The sequence below is a fragment of the Agelaius phoeniceus genome, chromosome 2 (assembly GCF_051311805.1).
Source record: "Agelaius phoeniceus isolate bAgePho1 chromosome 2, bAgePho1.hap1, whole genome shotgun sequence".
Taxonomy (NCBI): Eukaryota; Metazoa; Chordata; class Aves; order Passeriformes; family Icteridae; genus Agelaius; species Agelaius phoeniceus.
The window spans coordinates 31,973,569-31,995,992 of NC_135266.1; the positions used below are offsets into that span (position 1 = coordinate 31,973,569).

Sequence of the window (22,424 nt, forward strand, 5' to 3'; positions counted from 1 at the left end):
AAGTGCAGAGCACAACTTCTGCACCATTTCACACTGTGCTCCAGGGTTGGGAACCTGCTGTTCACTCACATTCTCATCCCACCTTGTCTGGAGGTAGGTACCCCCCAGTTCTGTGTTTCCCTCCCAAGCCAGGCACACCCTGCACTGACAGAGCTGTGGCCAGGGCTGGGCTCAGTGTACCTGCACCTGTGAAATAACCACTCTCTATCCCTGGAACAGTACAGCCTGCTCTGATACAGCACTTTAATAAAGTATCTAATGCCTTTCAATGGCTTTTGGAAATAGAGCTCATGATAATTAAACTGATTTCACATGTTAGGGCCATACTTCCTACCTCAGGCTTCCTGATTTCAGTAACAAACCAGGAACCTTTTAGGCTTTTAGTCTATTTCTTAGCATTGGCAGAACAGAACTGCCCTTTAGGAGCACCAAACTAATGGCCAAAATTAACAGTAATTGTTCCTCTTGTTTCTTTTCCTTGCTGGGAACTTTGCACTCCTGGTAGTTTCCAGATCTGGAAGAGTAGAGCTCACTCAGGGCAGTTTGGCCCTGATTCTACTCCAAAGAAATGTTTGAAATTATCCAAAGGGCTGTGAGCTCCATGGTTTCCAGGACAGCCCATCTTCTGAGCACTTTAAGATGTTTTTTCCTCTGGTCTTTTTACTCCAGACAGAACTTCCCTTGTGTCTGAGCTTCAGTCTTTTCCATGCTGCCTTTGCAAACAGCCACCTTTGCTGCCCAGCTTTTGACCTTACATTTCCCAATGCTCAGCTTGTCCTCCCAGCACGCTGCAATGTTTTCAACCCCATCCAGATTTTTATGCAAGACTGCATGTGCTTTGTCAAAATCTCATTCCTTTTTATTTTTACCTCATCATAAGGTCATAAGAGGTCTGTCCTCTCCACAATTCTGTGATGGTGGATGCTTCTGTCTCATTATCACCTCACCCTCTGCTTAAGAGATGTTTCAGTGCATGCCAAGGGTGGCTATACCATAGAAGCTGGAGAGTTGGTACCTCAGGGAGAGGCAGCAAAACCCATCTTGTACACAAACTTACCATACACAGAGGTTTCTTTAGTTATACCAAACTTTTTGCCTCGATTTTATTTCACCCAAATTCCTTTCAATTGCAATTATGACTTCTCTTTAAGGCAGCCCTTTTGCTTTCCTTAAGTATACAAAACAAAGTGAAGGTGCTCTCCAAAAAACCCTGGAGCAGCAAGATAGGACACTCAGGGAGTGTTAGGGCTTTTGATATTTCCCTTGGGAGAAAGACAAGATTTTTCCCCTCTTAGCAAACTGAAAACTGTGTCAAAGATCTTCATAGTTCAGGTGGTTTCACTGAACTGGTGCTCAAGGGGAAGCTCTTCCAAAACAAAAACTAAGAATATTTTAATAGTGGCCAAGGTTATTTGCATTATCACAAGGGAATGGCTCACATGTTTGGGGGGAAGTGGGGGTGGGTCAGGGAAAGGCATCTAAATTACTTGTGTTTTGCCTTGTCTTGTTCAAAAGGAAATGTTCTAAACCAGAATTTTTTATTCCTACCCTCACTGATTAAACCACAGCAGACTATTATCATCTCAGAATTAATTTCTGCTTCTATCCTCCATGGAATCAATTCCAATGTAAACAGCTGCTGGGTAAAAGAGGTGGCATATGACCTTAAGCAGCTCCCTTCACCTTGAAGTTACTGCTGGTTATCTTCCCAAGCTCCATTTGCAGAGAAGCATGCCCTGGCATGTCAGGAGCTTAACTGCTTATTCTTTATTTTCACTCAGTCAGAGACTTGTTTGCTCAGTTACTCAGAGGGAAATTGCACACAAATCCAAGTTGAACATTTCATGACCTGGCATGGCTCTAGAAGTACTCAAAATTTTAAGAACAAAGGAGTTACAGCAGGTTCCTATTCAGGAGATCTGTATCTCTGAGCTTCTGCTGCTGGCACCAGGAAAGCAGCAGCCTGACACCTGGAGAGTTTGTTAAAGCAAGTAGAAAAGGGCTCCCTTGGTTAAATAAATGGGAGATATATTATGTTGCATACATAACCTTTATGCTAGAAGGAATATTAACTAAAATATACAGTTCTTACTCTTTTACTGGATGGATTCTGTAAATTGGTAGCAGTGCCACTGAGATTCACAGTGCTAATGTCTGTTAATGGTTTCTGGCAATGGAAGGGTTCATTTTTACTTGGCTTCAGCTCAGATGAATACATGTAGTCACTGGGGCTTGCCTTACTGTTAATGAATGGAAACAGGCACCTTACAGGGACAGATAAATCATATCTAAGAATAGTAACATTCTTGTTCAGACCCATGCAAGAACAGTGTTACAAAGGGATGGGTGGAGCATAAACAGCAGCTGCTCTTATGCCTGATACCTGGAAACTCAAGAATGTAGACATTTTTCCAACTTTTTGCTATCCAGTAAATTTTCAAGTGGGTGGCACTGCATAACCCTGAAAACAGTTTCTATTCTCTACTGCAATACAAACCCACGCTGGTGAGAAGCCAGGTTTCATCTGCAGTGAAGTTTCTGGTAACACAGACTCTGTGTGCAGTAGATTTTGGCACAAAGACTCTGCCAAGTGGAATCATGAACACACAAGTGCAGAAAATACAAGGGGAACAGAACTACAGCAGACAAATCTTGAAAAAAGCATATTTATTTTAAAGTACAACCCAAAGTTGTATCTGTAAGAAATGCACATGGTATCTTGTTTCTTGCACAAGTCTTGGCTGTGTGCATTTCACTTCAACTTAAAAATGCATTCAGGTTTACAAATGTACAAACAGCATAAAGTGTATTACAGTCTCAACAGAATGCTCTTACATTCAGCCACTTTGCTCTTAAGGTTTTGAGTTGGTTTTGTTGGTATTTTTTGTTGATTTTTTTCCTTTTTTACATTCTTACAACCTGTGTTAATAAAGACAGCCTTATTTTAAAAAAATACTCTGCATTTTAGCACAAAGTGCCTTTTGATTTTAAATTAGAACTTGGAGGATAACACTGGAAAAAATTTAAAAACCCAAACTTTTCATGAAAGTATTGCATGCCAGTATCATTTTAGAGTTCAAATTGTTTCCTAAATAAAGATGGCAGATGGTAAAATATGAAACCAGTGAAACTGTTCATATTTACAGGCTATAGCTGTAGTTGGGATTTGTGACCACACCCAGACATTTCCAAGCTTATCTGCAACCTCACACTACCATACTGCAGGACAGACTTTGAAAAGGAGCGAGTGATGAAAGCATGACTGATGGGGGAGTGGGGCTGGGGGAAGCAACGGCCTGAAAACGACGTTTCAAAAATTTGCATTCAGAATTGTATCACGACCCGGGTAAGAGTTATTTCTTTTTGCTTTAGTTTTCATGAGGATAGTGTGAATTTGACCAAGGATCTGAACTTCTTCTTCCAATCGTTGGGCTCCAAATTCTCCAAGGATTGTAGGTCTGTCCCATGTCTTCAGCAGGATTGGCAACGGCGGCAGCAGCGGGCGGTGGCGGAGCAGTGGCGGAGCTCTCACTACCCATGAGATCAATGCCTGACAAGGCGTTTGTTGGAGTGGTGAAGGGAAGGCCACTGTTGAGATTACTTGACCAAATGGAACTGCTGAATGGAGTGGTGGACCACAGGCCACTGGGGTTGCCCAGGATTGACTGCAGTAAAGACAGAGCAAGGAAAGTGGTGGTTTGGTAAGCCTCAATTTCCACCTTCCAGCCCCCCAAAAGAAAAGCATCTGAGCAGCACCATCAAGAAGCCTGCTCCAGAACCCCCTCCATCCTCACTGCAACACAGAGCTCTGACCTGCCTTTACTAGAGCTTGCCCAGAGGAACAACACTGCTGCTGCAGCTGAGTGCTCTGGGAGCTGCACAGGCTGCAGGGCGCAGCTTTCGAGCTGTTTGCACTGCAGTGAGACGTCCCCATACCAGAGCTAATTTAAGCACTAGCAGTGTTCAACACACAAGGGCCAGAACACTTATGCTTAAACAAACTAGTTAGAATGAGGTGGATAAACATGGTTCAAGACTCAAAAAATAAAAAAAAAAAAAAATCAAGTTGCAATGAAAGATAACAGCAAAGTCCTTTTTTCATCTTTTTTGCTGCTTGCAGATTTATCGCTCTGTAGTCAGACCTTGTCTGTTTTGGATGAATCTACTCGTGTTCAGTCCCACTGTACCTACTGCATATTCCCAGTATGTGCCTTTTCCCCACCCAGAATTTCTCCAGATGAAGGGAGAGGGGGACAGGAGAACTGGCCAATTATCACTGAATTCCATAAAGTCTGTCCTGGTTCCAAGACACTTGGAAGTCTCTGACAAATGGTCATGGTGCAGATGCAGAGTTCCAGCACATCACAAATGCATCTGAGATATACAGGACAGGTACAGCAAGCCTAGAGAATATATGCAGGAACACAAGGCCCAGGTTCTCTCAACTGTATTTTACTAAAGACCAAAGAGTAGCAAACAGCAAGCAGAGGAACCTGACCCGTGGTGTGGTGGAAAGTGATACCAGGAAGCAGCCAAAGATGGAGATGAGAAAGGTTAGCATAACTTACTGCTAATATTAGCACACAACCTACATGCAGGCTTCTGGCACTACATAACCCAGTGTCAACAGATTTAATGTACATAAGCTGTAAATTCAATTTGCAAATACACTGGAAACTTGATACACCCAAAAGGCAGCAGACTTGTTGAGTAAGTGCTGTTAGGTACAAGCATCCTTATGTTTGGATTTAGTGGCTGGAGATAGGGCACCCCTTCCCAAAATCTCTGCCCTTGGATAACACACACTAAAGGTTAACCAGTATCAGTGTACCCTGCATCTGAAGATTTAAATAAAAATCCCTTTAGGAAAGAAAACAAGGTAGAATCTGAAAATTTCTCCCTTTTAGGTTTTTATTCTCTGCTCCAGAATGAAGAAGACAGGCTCAGTCTAATCATACCTGAAGCTGGCTGGATGCTAACACACCACAAAATTTGCTACCAAGAGCTGGACAGGAGTTCTGAGCATTACTTGGGGGCTAACCAGGCCAATGACACCAGAACTCTACGATGTCACTGAGAAACTGAGCCAGACCAGGGTCACAGTGTATTACTGTCACATAAATAAATGGTTAGATTTAAGCTATGCCAGCATTTAGACTACTAAGCTTACAGCATGAAACACTCGCTCTGCTGCTCAGAACCTACCCTAACACACTAAAAGTCTACCCCCACACTAAAAGTCCATGCCTATATCTGCTGCAGGCAAGAGGCAGGAACTATTTGCTCCTACTTGTCCCAAAAGTGTTAGGGAGATCATGATAGAAAGGCTTACTCATAAATCAGAAGCAACCAGGAAAGGAGCAGCAGAGAAAAGCACCTGCTGTGCCCTTTCAAGGCTGGTGGAAGAAGGTACAAAGGGGCTGGCAGGCAGAACTACACACAGAGAAACACAGGAAGGGGGAGTAGGAGAATGTGGTTGGAAAGAAACCTGGGGAGGAGTAGCAGCAAGGCAGCCAGGCTGAGGGGAGAAGCACAGAAGCAGAGTTGTGCATACAAGGAGAAAGCAAGAGGAACAAGGAAGGATAACAACCAAAATCAACTCTACAGAAACCTTCCTAGAAATAGGGTAACACAGGAGCCACTGCCTAAGTGCTGTTTGCAACAATAGCTTTGGCTCTTGTCCCAGAACAGAGGAAGGGGCAGGGCCCTGGCCTGGTACCTGCTCTCTTATCAGCACCTAGTGCAAGGAGGCTCAGTAACAGGAAAAGCCAAGCTTTCCTGTTCTGGCTTGCCATACCCACTTGAAAATGCCCCTATCATTTATAATAGCCTCGAGTATCTCAGTCAGTTTGCTGCTTGCTTCTTGTTTATTATGTGATCTTCTCCTTGAGTAAACTCCTAAAATATCTCCTCCCAAATCAAAGTACTTAAATGGAGTACCTGACACTTCTTCTATATCATTTGTCTGGCTTCCTTCTTGATGTTTCCTGAAGCACACTTCTAAATATTTTTCAGAAGCAGCTGGGAAATATGAGTTGAGAGCTAGACAGCTTGTTCTGGTTGTCCTCAAGCCCTCCCTCTATCAAATGCTGAGAAACCTACCCTCCATGTGACCAAAATCCAAACATCTTTCCTTACATAGTTTCAGTGAGGTTCCAGCTCTGGCTGTAACCACATGACAAGGATGGGATCTGCAAGCCTGTGTCCATAAGAAGCTGTGTGACCTTCTTTGGCTTCCCCTGTCCCTGCCTTCCCCCACTCCATCTGAGCTGCTCCCAGGTGAAGTAAACACTGCCTCTTACTCACTACAAAAACATTTTCAGAAGTCAACATGAAGAAGGATTTCAGCTGGCAGTGAAGACAGCTGTTGCAGCATAAGTTCTAGTCTGACACAAGGATGACAGTGCAGCACTACAATCAGTAAAGTTGAGGCTTTTCTCATTTTGCTATACTCAAAATCTTCATCAAAATAAGTAGTCAGTTTAAAGACTTCACTTTGTGTTCAGTCCTTTAGTGTTTTTTCCTAAACTGAAAAGAATATATTTAAGGTCTTTTAGATATTTTTTTCTGGGACCTTTTGTTAATTTACAAACAGGTGCAATAATGCGTTCAGAAAGCAGAATCAAAGTGTGGAAGTTATCATATTGCCTATTTGCAACTGTCCATCAAACCTTCAGTAACATATGCAGTGTGCAGCCATGGCACAGGAGCAAACCTGAAGGATGTGGGAGCAGAATACACTTTAAGTGCTGCAAGGTGCTCTTGTGATAGTTTTATGGGAAGCAGTGTCCATGGATTCATCATTTGCAAGTGGGGAGACTAATAACTCTGTCCAACAGCCATGTCAACTTAAATACACCAAGATGAATATATGTAAATTCCTTCTTCTTTTATTCTTCAGTTAATTTCTTTTCATCCCAAATTCCTCTGAATTAAATTATATGTCACATACAGAACAGGTTGGTAACAGTAATAAACCATTGTATTTGGATGGACTGAGTACTTACTGCAGTTGTATGAGTTGGGGAACTTGAGCTTGTTGGCCAGGAGGGTACAGAATCTGTAGCTGATGGATCCCAGATGGATGATGGAACATTATTGAATTCATTCCAGTTTCTCTGAACATCCTGCCCATAAGCAGATCGAGCTAAACCAAGCTTGCTAAAAACCTCTAAAAATAAAATGAAGTAAAAATGAGTACTCTCCCTCTTTTTCCAAGAACAATACTTTTCACCATTATTTCCCATATTTTTCTAGCAGGTCCTGCTGCAGTGATATTAGAAGGTAATACAAATCTCATCTCATGTGACCAGCATCAGACAGGGCCAGAGAGTTTGTCATGGTTAAAGTGGGGAAAGAGCTGAAGCCTTGCTGTGAGTAATTCAGTCCTGCCTAAGCACAGCAGCACTCAGAGTCCTGGCAGTTCTCTGTGACTGCAGCACTCCTTTGCCTTGCAGCACTCCCTTCCCAGGTGACTCCTGGGAAGAGGCAGCACTGGGAATGCCCCAGCCCTGACTCCATCTCTGCCATGAGAAGGAAAAGGGAGCACCGGCAGTCATGGCTTGCCTGTTTCTCACACACAGAACTGATCCCAGGCCTTTTACTGGTGCCCTCAGAGCCACGGGTGCCAAGTGTTGCTGATGAAGAAGAAAGAACCCCACAGCAGCAGCAGCTGCCATTGTTTTCATTTCCAGCAGACATCAAACTGGGGCAGTAAATAGCATTTTATCAGTAGACACCAATGCCACATCCAAAGTTTACTTTGCTTATCATCTTTTCAGGCACCTCAAAACACAGCACACGTGCCCAAGTAGACAGAGCAACCACACCCTGCAATCTCAATGCCTGGCCACCTCTATTACATTGATGGAAATTTACCCAAATATTTAAGTACATTAATTAATTAATTGCTTGGTTTAGTATGCACCAGTTCATTGTGCAGCTAGACAAAAATACTGCAGGAAAACACGAGAAAAGCAACACGAGGGCTGGGCCACTGCCTCACTTAACAGAGCCATGATTTTAAGCAGGTGTTTATGCTCAGGAAACCACAGGCCTACTGGCACATTTGTGGGACCTACAGTAAAGTTTTGGGAGAGGGATGGAGAAGAAGAAGTAGTGAAATAACCCCCAAAACCCAGAAATTTTACTGCAGCAGAGAAACTCCAAACAAACCCAAGCATTCTCAGTCCATCAAACACTCTGTGAGATTTCACTAACTTTCTCTGGAGTGAAACTCACAATATAATACCAAGTTTTTAACAAGTGTTCCTACATAGTCTTCCCTTTTAGAAGTGAGGATGGAAACACTGTATTTAGACCAGTGGAATGAAGGCACAACATTTCTCTACCTGTATTTGAATACAGAAAAATATTTGAACAGGAGAACTCACCTCCAGTTAAGTTAAAAGAGTGTCCAAATGCAGAGAAGGAGTTGAGAGGTGTGAAATCAGGGCTGCTGGGATTGCTGATAGGACTCCACAAACCCGAACTACATTTTATGGAGGAACAGGAAGGCAATACACAGCTTATTAACACAGTACTATTGACAATATGAACTTACTGATCTATATAAAAAAGTATGTGTGTATACATATTTAACTATTATATTTATATATATATCTATATAAAAATATATAGTTAAACATACTAAATAAATATTTAATGGTGATCAAGAGTTAGGAAATCAGTTTGGTTTTGTTTTAACAATTGATTTTGGTGATATACATTTTCCTGTGCATACACCCATCTTGGAGTAACACAATAATACAGACAGTGCTCTTTAATCTGTAGAATGAGTATCAAACAAACATGAGAGTAGCTCTTTTGATCAGTTGTTCAGAAAACTCATGGAGTCTAAGGTTTTTTTCTCAAGCAGATAAAATTTGCAGTGACTTGGAAGGGATACAAATACACCCATGAACAAGCTTCTTAAAAGTAACAGCTGAGTTAACTGGAACCAGTGCTAAACATCCACCAAAACAAACAAAACTCCAGTGCACAAACCTCACTCAAAGTAATTCCTTTACATATGGAAACTTGAATTCAAGTCTCTTGCCTACTCCAGAAAGGTTACTGCTTTTTACAAGTAACTGCCAAAATGTCAGAAGAGACATGTGCCTCAGAGAATGTGACTAGTGCAGCTCTGCCCTGCTCCTCCTGAAAGCACAAAGCCCACTGACAGTTCTGGTCTCTATGTTAAAGCAGAAGTGAAAGGCTTTGCTGTACAGCAAGGTACTCTGCCTGTCACCCTTCAAGTGACCTTGATACACACTCCTCAGCACTGAGAGGGCCAAGCTGATTTCTCATTGTGTGGATGTCCAGGAACAGAATGTTGAGTTACTTGGAATGAGGAGGAAAAAGCTCCCATCACATCCAGAACATCTTTCTCTCTACTTTTGAGTCACTTGCAACTTTTCTGCAAGGTGAGAGATGATGTGCCTAGACTTTAAAAATAGTTTAAAAAAAGCCTAACCAGAATGAGTACTGTCACTCCCTTCAAAATACCATTAATACTCAATCTTCTTTTCTAGTGGTCCAGGTATTTGCCTAGAGAATATAAAAATTACCTGTCAGAGCCATCACTGTCAACAACTGTGTGGGAAATGCTGATATTGCTGGAAACATCTGTTTTGCTTGGAGAAACCTTTGGTAAACCACTGCCACCTGGGAGAATATGTATGTAAAAAATGAGTAAAATAAACCTCAGCAAAATAACAGATTATTCAGGAAATATTTGGAATTATTAAGAACTTCAAACTGGTTCTAGTACCTGGACTTTTGTCATAACCTGCAGCTACAGCAGCAAAAGTGGGGTTTCCATTCCTGCCTGGAAGAGAAGCTGCCTTTGCCAGCTTATGTTTGGTACCATTAGGCTGCTTGGTTTTTGTTTCACTAAAATGAGAAAGAAACAAAGACAAAAAAGGGTAAAAACAAGTAAGGTTTTGGACTTCAGCAGTTTGATTTAAAAAGGAGCAATTTAAGCTAGCATTCAAGAAACTGTTTATAACGGCTGAAAAGTTTCATGTAATTCAGGGGAATTGTAGTGGAATCATATTGTTAATCCTGAGGTGGTTAGGAGGGCAGCAGCTGCTCCTAGGATGGGTCAGGGGCTAGGGTCCACTATGTGGTAAGAATGTGCTTGGTGTGCCATTGAGAATTAGATGTTTTCTTGTAGGTAGAGGCTCAGCAGGAGCACAAAGACATAGGCTTGGATTATCACTACTGCTACCTCTAGGATGGTTAGTAAGAAGAGAACTCGTAGAGTTAGGAGTGAAACTGCTGGTATTGTGAAAAATAGGGCTGTTGTGGCTGTAGAGATGAGTTGGATCATAAAGTGGAGATAAATTTATGAGTTGGATCATAAATTGGAGATAGTTTTTTTCCAATTTACAGTGTTTCACAGCAAGGCAAGATGTGCACAGTGGTGTATCTGCAGAAAAGCAGTTTCCATGGGAAGAGGGAATAGGGAACAGGGAGATGCCCCCTGTGAAGCACAGCTCCACCAGTGGAGCTGGGAAATCAGTAGGAGGTAGGATCTGGACTCACTTGCTGCAGCTGCTGTTGACAATGCTGCTGTAAGTGCCTCCCCGAGGCCCGAAGGCAAAGGGTGTGGCAGGAGGAGGGGGAGATGGAGAGGCGGGCGTTGGAGAGGGCTGCCGCTGCTTCAGGAAGGCGTCTGCGTTCAGGGTTTGCAGAGACAGCTTGTAGAGGTTGTCTGTGGCTATACAGAGAAACACAAAACATCTTCCTGTAGGATTTACACTACAGCAAAGGCTTCTCAAACTTCTGCTATCCCTTCTGGTCAAATGGAGGAATTATGAGAAAGGCTGTTTGCTCCCAGTGATGGAAGCAGCAGCTCCTTCTCTATGTCACCTATGGTTATTCAGGTCTGCTGTTTATTTTCAGAGAGACTGATTTGCAGGAGGAGGTGAGTTGGTTCCCATACAAGGGATTTACAATGCAACCACAAAAATTGTAAGTGTCCAAAGCTAACCATTGCATTAAGGTGCTTTTAGTGTTCCCTCTCAAGGACAAATAATCTAATTAGTTCCAAATTTGGCTGGAGCAGACCTGACCAAGCAAAACCCCATCTACTGTAGAAAATACATCTTTTTGAGCAGTAATTATAATTTTCTCAATTTCTCCAGCAGCTTCTGAATCCTGTTCATCACTGGAGAGCTGTAGAATGACCTATGTTCTGCCCACGCCATTTTCAAACCTCCCAAATCATAACAGATGCTACCAATATGGGGCCTATAGCAGAAAAATGGAGCTCAGCTATGCAGTGAAAAGGAGACAGGAAGATCTATAAACAGATCAAGCCTATCTACAGATACTAATTGCAGAACACTCATTCTGCCATTGTCTACTGATTACTTACAGCTGCCAGCTTTGTGGAGAGGCACAGAGTCCCACTCTGGTGGTGGAGAATCCTTTTCCCCTTCTGAGCTGCTGGTGTTTCCTAGCTCCTGTGCAGAACCACTGGGGAGAAATTTTGCTAATACTGATGGCCTGCTCTCCATTAACTTACTGCTTGGACCTATTAAAACAAAAGAAAAACCAAGTGTGGGGATAATAAACTGGCTAGCTTTCTTCTCACACCAGACTTAGAATTCAGCACTCAAGAGGGGTTACAGACAATGATATCAAACTCTTGAGGTATTTACAAAAACCAGCCTCACACTACCTCTTGTTTTGGGGAGGTTTCTTGATTTAGAGCTACTCGACAAAAGGTGTGGTGTGGAGATCTTGGATGGAAAGGTTTTGCGCTGCTTGTTTTCCAGTGGGGGAGTATAAGACAATTCCAAGGGACTAAAAGAAAACAGAAATTATTGGATTTCAAAGCTCTGAAGTACTGAAAAGCACTTTTATATACACACACACATATATATATGACCCACACTCTCCAAACATTGTATTAAGCTCACTCACGCTCCAGAAGCAGCTTTCACCCTGGAGCTCCAGGATCACAAAAGCCATCTGATTGTACAGAGGCAACAAGAAATGGCAGCTGCCCTGTTTCTACTCTATCCCTATACACCCCTGTCAGATCCCATGCTCCTAATACACTATTAACCTAAATATACAGGGCTGGTTTTTAAACAATACTATAAATCTACTTAAATGTACCACCAAATTCAATTGGCTGTATATTGCTCTTTTTCTCCAGGTATTTGATTCTGTCTCTCAGACCTTCTAGGGAGGAACTATTTTCCCTGTTTCTTGCAGAAGAATTCCAAGCCAGTGGTCATTGTGGCCTTTGAAAACTGCCACACATATGAACTTGTGATATAAGATAAAGCAATTGTAAAAATAAATGAAGACATTGCCAGGCAATGTTTTCAGAAATATTTTGAAGAACATTAATTTCTTCTAACTGTAAACTCAGTCTACTATTAATTACAGCAGGAAAAACACAGCTGATATACCATACCTCCATTTGGTAAAGTTTACTTTTGTGGCACTTGGATACCAATCTGATTTCACAACACTATTTTGGAATGAACTAGCTATAGTAAGACTAAGATTCTTCATGTTTCCCCCTATCTATGCTCTGCCATCAACCACATGCCAGTAAGGGACAGGGACTGGCAGTGGCAGCAGCCTCCTTTAATAAAGCATCCAAGACTGACCTTACTCTATGACATGAAAAAGGAAACTGAGGCTGCAGTTTCCCAAGGGCAGCTAAGGGCACTCACACAAATGCTGGCTCAGTGTGCTGCCCCTAGAATCATTAACCTCACTTTTTGTATGCAATACCTGTTATAAAAACCTTAACATTGCTTCTCCTGATTTTCATCACTGGATTTAGCTCTCACTTATGTGCTGTGTTTCCATTAAGTAATTTATTATTTGCAAGCTTCAGATATTCCCTGACATCAGGAAGGAAGAGGAAGCTGCTCAAAGGTACCTGCTGTTGGCGTTTGCCGAACTGGCAGCTGCAACAGTCAAATACAGATATTTTTATCAACCCATCTTCCCTTTAAACATGATACTTTCCCAACTAAACAGACTTCATTATGCTTACCTGGTTTTCACATCTACAGGGATTTCTTTCTTGATACTTGTAAGCACTTTTTTGGTTTTCTGTTTTACTGGGACTATTTCATTTTCAGGTTTTTCTGCTATAACTTTTCCCTTTTGTTTCTCAGGTTCCTATAAAAGACATAATGTCATATTAATGATCATGAAAAGCAAAGTCCCTCTTGCATCAGAACACAAACACATAACAAAGAGGGCAGAGGAAAGAACGCTGTTGGAAAACATGAGCATTTTTGGAGTATTAAAAGTATTTTTCCATGACTTAATGAGTTTGCCTATAAAATATGGTTTCTATTTTTTCTATTTAGAGAAGCAGAAATGGAAATAACCAAATTAATGAGCTTCAAGGAGATCTGATGTTTGCAAATACACAGCTCCCCTGGCCACAGCCTATGAGTCTATTTAATATGATGCTAGCTCTGTACTGAGACCTTTCCTGCATCTCCTGCATGCAGTCCAGGCCACCTAAAACACACTCTTCAACAAAGCAAATAATATGAGCAACTTCACCATTACATTTATTATTTTCTTTAATTGCACTTCTGAGACTGTCTAAATACAAGTATAGTCTCAAATAGCCATCCTGAAAATATCAACAGTAACTTTCAAGTGACAACTTACTAAACTGTAACCTTTAAAATATATCCCATGGATTTCTTTTTTCCCATAGCTATAATCCCTGTCTTTTACAAAGTTCAAATTTAAGATATCAAAATTTAGGATTAGTTTTCTTCCCTTTGGCATTGCCTCTTCTTTGGTTGTCAGAGTTTCCTTTAGGACAAAATATCTATGACAATCCAACCACTACACAAATTGTAGACATTAGTTTATTACCTTGGAGCATGTGAGCTGAATAAGTTAAGCAAAGCTAGGGGTATTGTATAAGGTAATTAAGTTAACTATGTGCTGACAAGTTACCACCATTGATCTGAGCCTTTATAACTGGCAAAAGGCATGATTTAGCATGCACCTTAATTACTGAATGAAATTAGCATCCACACTTTGGCATTTTATTCTGCAAATAGAAGAGGCCAGGAGATAATCACCACAATGCTGCTGACAGCTGCTGGCTAATTCAGGCCACAGTCACCTGGGCATATTTAGTCCTGAGACTACAGGACTCAAGCATGTTCACACTCAGAGGTGCAGATTTGATACAGTGAAGGCAAGAATAGGGAAATGTGCTTTTTAATTAACATTCTTCCTTTATTAGGTATTATATGAGGATGGTGTGGGGAAGAGAGACCATGTTCCTACTCCAATGGGTGACACACGGCCATACAAGGGCCTCCTTTCCTCAGCAGTGCCTTACCTCTTTGAGAAGTGGTTCTGTATCTGGGTTGGAGGTTTCTGTTGTGGTTGAAGAACTGTCATCATCTGCCAAGGAATCCTTCAGCTCATCCTCCTGTTGCTTTCCTTTCCCTCTTCTGTCCTTTTCTTCCCGCTTCTTCTGTGGCTTAGCCTTGCGCTGAATCATTTTCCCTTTTCCTAGAAAGATATGGATGCTTCAGATGCTCAGCAGCTCAGAGACAGGAGAGTTCCCTTCATCTCAGAGCTGCCTCACGTGATTGAGCCTCTGAAGTTTGTTGCCTGTTATACACACCAACCACTTTTGCTGCTGTGCACCAAATGTGAGCAAAAGAAGAACCCTAATGACCACCACATTTACGCTCCTGAGCCGTGTCCCCATTGTCTCTCTGTGGATGTGGGCACCTGGTTGCCTATAATTCCTTTCTGCTCTGTTCCTGGCATTCCTTTTAAACACCATAGAATCAAATTTGACAGTTTAACCACATAACATTAGATTTAAACATAAATTTCTCAGGATGGTAAAAGCTCTATCATCCAAACAAATGAAGAATAGAAATGATCAGCATGCTTGTCAGTTGGAAAAAAAACCCAACAAAACACAAAAGAATTTGAAATAAGACTCGTATGGATGAGAAAAATCACTGACAGTATTTGCCTAGCAAAGAGGTAAAAAACCCAAATGACCAAAACCTGAAAATCTCACACCCAAGTATACTTTCTCCTCCTAACATATTTTATTCCTTCAGAGTGGACTATTCTCAATACAAAGCAACTGTGCATGTGTGTGCAGAGTCTTCATGAGCTTACCACCACCTGCTGCTGTACTCTCACAGGATTTGAGCTTTCACAACAGTCTTATGTCTTACTAGCTGTAGTATGTGCCTTTACTCACAGGATTCTTCTTGAGATACTGCTCTTCAAAATAAGCACTCTCATTTATGAGCCACACAGTGCCTGCATACAGCCTCCTGGATGGATTTAACTGTTCACTCAGATAAAGACTCAAGGAACCTGTGCTGAATAACTGGATTCTGCCCCTTCTGGAATTTGTACTAGCTCGAGCTGGAATTGAGACTGGAAGCACCCTGACAGCTGTTATATTTCACTTGTCAAAATGGTTAAATTTGTACCAAACCAGAAATTTGCCTTCAGTATTTTGACAAATACCAGATACATATCTTTCAAACTTTGCCTTCGAACTTTGTTTTTTAAGATATAAGTATCAGTGTTTTCAGTATCTAGGACAACAAAAATATTGGAGATAAAAATATTCTTTTTAGCGTGAATGAAAATAGATATGTAAATACAAGTAGATCTTCCTAGGAACATTTTTTTCAAGGTTGACTTCCAGCATATTGGGGGCATTTTGGCTGGGCCTCAGAAGGCCTCATTCCAAAACCTGCTTGAAATGTAGTCTACATTCAGCATTGCTAAACAGTTTAATGTTCATAATTAGAAAATCTATGTAAAATGTTATCATGACATTAAAATGTAACATAAAGCAGCTGTATCACAAAAATATAACACAGCCTCCACTGCAGTCTGCTAGGTTCCAAGTTTTAGGAAGCTGAAACAGAAGACTGTATAAGACAGCAATTCTGCACAGGGTCATATGACAGACAGCTTTAGTCCAGAAGCTGCTGCTTCTGCAAAAGTTTGTGATTAGCTCTAAATACTTATCTAAAGACAAATACCCACGCGTGTATGTAGGTGCAGATACATTATGGAACTCCCCCTATGGTTTTATGTTTTTACATTTTAAAGAGGACAAATGGGAATAGACACACTACATTATCTGGAGTGGGAATATGCTTATGAATTCAAACTTGATGATCTCCATGTACTGCATGCAGCTGCATCACAAAAAGCTCTCAAGTGCAAGATCTGCCTCCTTCTTCGGGGGAACTAGAAATGGAAGATGCACTCCAAAGTGCTTTCAGGCATTCAGTACATGGACTGGATCAGTCCACTGCACACCCATGTATGTTCATATGCAACCCTTGAGAATGTTGCATCCTCATGACCAGACACTTTGCTTTCCAGAGCTCCACCACTTCACTGTTTGCTATTATGGACACCATCCATGAAACCTCCCTAACATCACATCACATCCTGGAGTCCTATTTAGTCTTTATGGAATGAATATCTGACAAATTGATGGCAGTTCTCTTAATTCTCCCAACCACCTATCACTAAAAACTAAAAACATAACAGCCCAGAAACAGTGTAGTATATTTCAGTGTGATACCAAAACCTCCCACCACTTCAGATTCTCCACTTTGAAAGTCCAAACACATCCTAACATCCACTCTGAACTAATTAAGAACTCTCATTACCACCTAACTGAGTGAAGCCTTTGTGTTTGGTGAGGCACAATCTTACAGATGTTGGAGAGTTTATATGCCTTCCCATGATTCATTTTCTTAACTTTATCTCTAATAAGCAACACAGCGCCATTTCTGTACAAGTGTTGGTAACAAAAAATGAAAAATTGTTTAGAAATAAACATATTAACACTAAATGATCATATAACTCTGGGATGCAATTGAAATTGCTAATGCAAAAATCATAATCAGAAATCCTATTTCAAGAAGTGTTCATAAGAAGGCAATAACTGACAATTTCAAAAGTCTAAACATATCTAATGTATGAAATTCAATTCACTATTTTAAGCACTATACAACTGGAAAGATGAATAAACAAGTCCAACTCAACCCTAGCCTCATCCAAAAATGAATGTAATGTATAGACACAGGTGCCTTATATTAATTTGCTAACCACCTGACATTAAGGATTTTCTACAACTGCAAGTCTGGGCATGAAGAATTCCATTCCCAAACAATACCACAGGGACTATTTACCCATCTCTCCCTCTCTTCCCCTCCTCCCTGCCTCACTTTTCACAACACACTAGGACAACTTCCTTTTCCCTTCCTCTGAGCCCTGAGCCCAAAGCCCAAATGATGGAGGTGGGAGGGACAGATGCCAACCCAAAGGCAAAAGGGCAGCACCAAAAAGCATTTTTCTTTTTCAGAGAATCAGGTGTCTAGATACTCACACCTGCTTTCATCAAAACATGCCACCATTTTTGTAGGAAGAATGACAAGCTAGCACTGCACAGTGAACTTCACTGCCATAAGGTAACAGAAGTGTTCAAGACACAGGCACACAGCACAGGCAGGGAACCACAGAGAAGCACTCCCTTCCCACACCAGGAAAACACGACCTTTACAATTGTTTAAATCTTGTCCTGTAGTTTACACAGGGAGTCATCCCATTAAAACAGAATTGTATTACCTTTGTTTTTTGCTAGTGGAGATGGGGGCTGTTCTGTAAACACATCAGGGGAAGGGGATTCTGGGTGGTCAAAGTCTTTTTCCATAGTTTCTATGAGCCCAGTGAGATCTGAATCCTCCGAGCTGTGCCTTCTGCTGCTGGCACACTCGCCCTGAGGCGGGCTGAGGAGCGGGAGCTGTGGCAAAGCACTTTCAGTCTGCTGCTCTTGCTGCTGGGGCCCGGCTGCTGGGGGCTGCTGGAGGGGCTGCTCTGCCAAGGCTGGTGCCTGCTGCTGCATCAGCTGCTGGTTCTGCCTCGTCCCCTTGGCTCTTTTGCCCGCGGCATGAGTCTGAGCTGTGGCACCTGAATCCAAGGTAAAGGGGCCCGTTCTGTTTACGGACTGCATGGAAGCTGCTTGTGCTGAAGTCCTGTTAGGTATACTTGAATTGGTTTTGGATTTGATGTTTTCAACATCAGGTGCATTTCTATTGCTGTGAAGGTGTGCTGTTGCATTGCATTGCTTATGATTCCCTGCACCGGATCGCGAAGACGAACTGCCTGCTCCATAAATTCCTCTGGACGAACTGTGATTAGAATCCGATCCAAGTGTATTCAAGCTGGAAGAGTAACACATGTTTAAACATACTTTGCAGTGTTTCCATTCTTCACCAAGAAAAGAGAATCACTATATCCAAAAGAAGCCTTGAACTATCCTATTCTTGGCATATAACCAGCAAAAATGCCTAAAACTGGTTTGGCAAGTCAGTAGGCTTTACCATTTTCCATCCACTCACCTGCTGTACGCAGGAACAAAACCACAGCAAAATGAATGTTGATATATATGATGGAGGGAACACTGAAAGGAGATGATCTTAACTTAAGACACCTAAGGTAGGAACTTCTGGCCTGCAATTCTTTTTTTGCAGTCTATACGTTTCATTTTTGAGAATATTAACAGGAAACTTGGCAGGGTTTGGTTTTTGGTGGATTTCCTTTTTTCCTTCCTTTTTATTTTCTCAAAAGAAGAATATTCCTCACAATCACAAAGTTCATCTTTTCATGCAAGCCATCTTTTTACAAGCAACTGTGGGGATATCTTTTATTCATTCACCTCTTCTACAGAGCAGTATTACTTTCTAACTGACCTGATAACTAAAGAAGCAAAGAAATAAATGGCAAAAGTACCAGAAGAAGCCCAAACATTTACTTACTTTCCATCAGATGAAATTCCAACTATTCTCCTGAGATCAAGTGGCCTTCCCATATCAAAGGGAGGATTTGAGGCCTCAAAGGACAAGCGTCTTCTAAATGGCTCCCAAATTCCTTGAGCTTCTAGATAGGCTGTTCCAATTACCAAGAGAAAGAGTACACTGCAGAGAAGAAAGGTATTTAAGGATTTATTTCTTAGTTTTGAGCATTTAAAAACTAATGACTCTAATCATGCAGGACAAAAAGTTTGTATCCTGTACTGAAAATACTAAAAATTTCATCCAAACCACAATTTTGTCTGATAGAAACATAACATACACAAGACTGGCATGATAAGCAAATCACCAGCACTGAGAATGGGAGCTAGATGCAAGCCTGACATGCAGGTGCCAAGTGTATTAATCCAAAAGAAAAAAAGTTGGACTTCAAAACCTGGAGCCACAAGCATGTAACTATTCAAAGCAACAGTGATTTAGGGAAGGCAAAAATAAACATCACCTTATCAAATTAAAAAACATGGACTATACAAACTCCTAGTGTTCATTCCTAGAAATTAAGGATAGTTTTGTGGTGACATGGAAGAGTTATTTTAGTGGCAACTAGAAAACACATACACGATGGCATCCTAAAAGTTAAAGGCAGTTTATGCACAGGAATCTTAGAATATTATAAAATATATTAAGACTCTTGTCTAGTTTGCTGCTAAGAAGGATTTTTGTATTTTTAGGAAAAAGACATAGTAAGGAAGGGATTAGTATTCTCTATTCTTTGTAAAGTCTAATTAACAAATACAGCCCATATAAAATTATCCAAGCAAACTACACTCATGAGCTGACAAACATTACTCTGTCAAAGAATTAAAACCAAACTCAGCCTATACATTTCTAGCACATATATAGAAGAAAACCACATAAGTACTCACTCAGCACATTTAAGTAATGCAGTGTTAGTGACGACACAAAATTTCCTAAGTAACAGAAATTTTCCTCTTACTTTGGAAAAATGCAGTTTCCTCACTAAACACTGCATTACTTAGGAAAGTGCTGAAGAGTCAAAAAAGAAAATGAAGTGGGCTGTAACTATCTTCTCTATTTTTTTTGTCAATCCCTACAACGAAAGACAGCCTAAGTGAACATTTGCAAAATGGAAGAGCCAGTAACTTACTGTGGGGAAAAAAAAGGAATATGACATGTATGTGATAATGCTTTGGATTTGCAGCATACAGAAAGGCCACATTTTCTTCACAGGCATCTACAGCACCAATACATTTCACACTAAGATATAAGCTTAACACTAAGAAAACAGCATTTGTAGCTACTGATAAGTAAAAACTCCTACTGATAAGTTTCCATGCTAGGGTTTTCTCTGCACAAAAGCAGTGGGCTAAAGTGTCTCACATCCAAGAGGTGAGCAGGGACATAGAGTTTATAACTCTTTATTGCAAATAAAGATAGGTACAGGTTAGACTGTGAAAATGGTGGCATTTTCAACTCATATTTCAACAAGGTATAATTAGCACATGTCTGTTTGCTGAGGAAAAATGTGCATTAATATCCTACTATGTAACCTGTGAGTGTGCAGTGTTGCAAACAATGTCCTTCAGGTTCTCAGAAATCCCATTATTAGTATCACCAGTTGTCTGTCACATTACAAGTGGCAGCAAAGTTAAATTCATCCAACGCATCTGCTAAGCTTATTACAGTCACTGCCTTATACCTCTCTAAAGCATAATACTCCAGAGAAGGATGCTTACATTTCTACAGGAATTCACTGCTATCAGTGCTTTAATATCTAAATGTGTTTCAAGTTTGGCTTATTTATCAAAACCCCTACAGATTATCAGGACTAAGAGGAGTACACATCTCCCCCAAGGAAATAGGTTCAAGCAAGAAGCGTATTATTTTGTCTTTGGTTTGACAGAATGTCAGTACTCCTTTGCCTTAAACAGTTCATATTCAATCTATAGGAGTGTTTATCAATTTGATCTCCTTTTACCCTATTTTAGTGTACCACAATTAGAGCATGTGCTGAATACCCATGTGCTTCTGTGTAACCCATATTGGAGCAGTGGCAGCTTGTGCCCATACAGCAGTAAGAACAAACACACACACAACCTCATTATTCCTGAGATGATTATGTACAGTGCCAGCTCCCAGTTGGGCCTGGGCAGTGCTTCAGCACATGTTGCCAACATGTGATATGGAAGCGATGCATTCAAGATAAATACAAATTCAGAGCCTCCTGCAGTGATGAATTTTAATTCACGTATAACTCTGGAAGCAGTGAAATCTGGTGTAAACCTGGAAACAACATAAAGCACATCAGAACTTTTCATAAAAGTTTGAGGCAATTTTTATAACTCATAAATTATAAATTAAAAAACCTGCAATTCAGCTCCATTGATTAGCCTAAAAATACTTGAGTATCTTTCAAATACCTCAAGATGTGTTTGACTATGTTCATTAACACCTATGCTTAACACGTCTGATTCTAGATTACTCCTGTGGTACCATATGAAGTTATAATACCTGACACGGTTTTACCACATTTATAGCTCACAACTACTGTGTGAGCTATAAATTTTTTAAACATTTCACCTTTGAGCCACAAACCTGACTTTTCAAAAACACTGTATCACCACTATATCACAGTCTCATCACAAACCAAGACTGTGCAGAAATACTAGTGAAATACTATTCCACTGCAGCAATATTTCATACATCCACTTGCAGACCAGAAGAAACTTCTGAACTTTTTAGGTACCATTTTATGAATAATTAACTTTACAACAAAGCACTGTTAAAAGATCAGTGTTTGGTGCAGAGATTTTTTACAATTGAAAATTACAGAACTACACAATCATTGTCATTAAGGCAAGAGAAGAAATATTCAAGACTAAAATGCTGTGCATTACAATAAAAATCCTTGGACTGAAGGCTCCCTTCTACATACTGCAATGCACCAAATCCATATGTAGGTCTAGGTCCCATGTGCATTCACAAGTTAAATTAGGGAAATTTATATAACCTCAAATAGTAACATTATTCCAACACAGCAAGTTATACTTACTGGACAGTAATAGAAGTAATACTATAGTCAGTCACAAAAACATGGTAAAATGAAAAATCAAATAGTGTTTGCCAGAAGAGAAAAAAAAGTCGTAGTTGTATAACACTGTACAAAACCCCTATACACTCAAAACTTCAGAAAAAAGCCCTCAGAATTTAACCAAGAGAGTTTTCCTCTGAAACAAAATTAAAATTCCAAATGTAACGCTCCATTTAGATGTAAGAAAAACCACTTACAATATGACAATGTCTTTAGAGGCATTGGCACTTAGTGCAAATTCCTGACAGTTAACTACTTTAAATCCATATCCTTCACATGTGTAGCCACTGATTTCCATCGTTTTCACATTAATCTGCAGCTGCCCTGTATTTTCCACTTTAAACGTTCTTCTGAGTGTGAAATTCGGTTCTTTATATTTCATTTCTAGAAACAAACAGCAGTGGTTAGTGGTTAGATATCCTTCAGTATATTCCTATTTTAGAGCAGAACAGAGTTCTGTCCATATTACAGCAGAA

The 22,424-nt window shown here is 40.7% G+C and overlaps 1 protein-coding gene across 1 annotated transcript in view; it reads right to left on the minus strand.

Annotated features, from left to right (window-relative positions):
- Positions 1 to 2,652: 2,652 nt before the first annotated feature.
- Positions 2,653 to 22,424, minus strand: part of TMEM131 (transmembrane protein 131) — a 93,743-nt gene continuing 73,971 nt past the window's right edge. The window contains exons 28-41 of the mRNA XM_054654533.2: positions 22,146 to 22,332; positions 20,955 to 21,140; positions 18,843 to 19,001; positions 17,653 to 18,248; positions 14,357 to 14,532; positions 13,031 to 13,158; positions 11,690 to 11,814; positions 11,384 to 11,542; positions 10,549 to 10,723; positions 9,773 to 9,894; positions 9,570 to 9,666; positions 8,394 to 8,491; positions 7,008 to 7,171; positions 2,653 to 3,665 (exon numbers count right to left, since the gene is read on the minus strand). Of these exons, the coding sequence (XP_054510508.2) occupies positions 3,369 to 3,665; positions 7,008 to 7,171; positions 8,394 to 8,491; positions 9,570 to 9,666; positions 9,773 to 9,894; positions 10,549 to 10,723; positions 11,384 to 11,542; positions 11,690 to 11,814; positions 13,031 to 13,158; positions 14,357 to 14,532; positions 17,653 to 18,248; positions 18,843 to 19,001; positions 20,955 to 21,140; positions 22,146 to 22,332 (2,669 nt within the window). The 3' untranslated portion in view covers positions 2,653 to 3,368. The remainder of the gene's footprint in view (positions 3,666 to 7,007; positions 7,172 to 8,393; positions 8,492 to 9,569; positions 9,667 to 9,772; positions 9,895 to 10,548; positions 10,724 to 11,383; positions 11,543 to 11,689; positions 11,815 to 13,030; positions 13,159 to 14,356; positions 14,533 to 17,652; positions 18,249 to 18,842; positions 19,002 to 20,954; positions 21,141 to 22,145; positions 22,333 to 22,424) is intronic.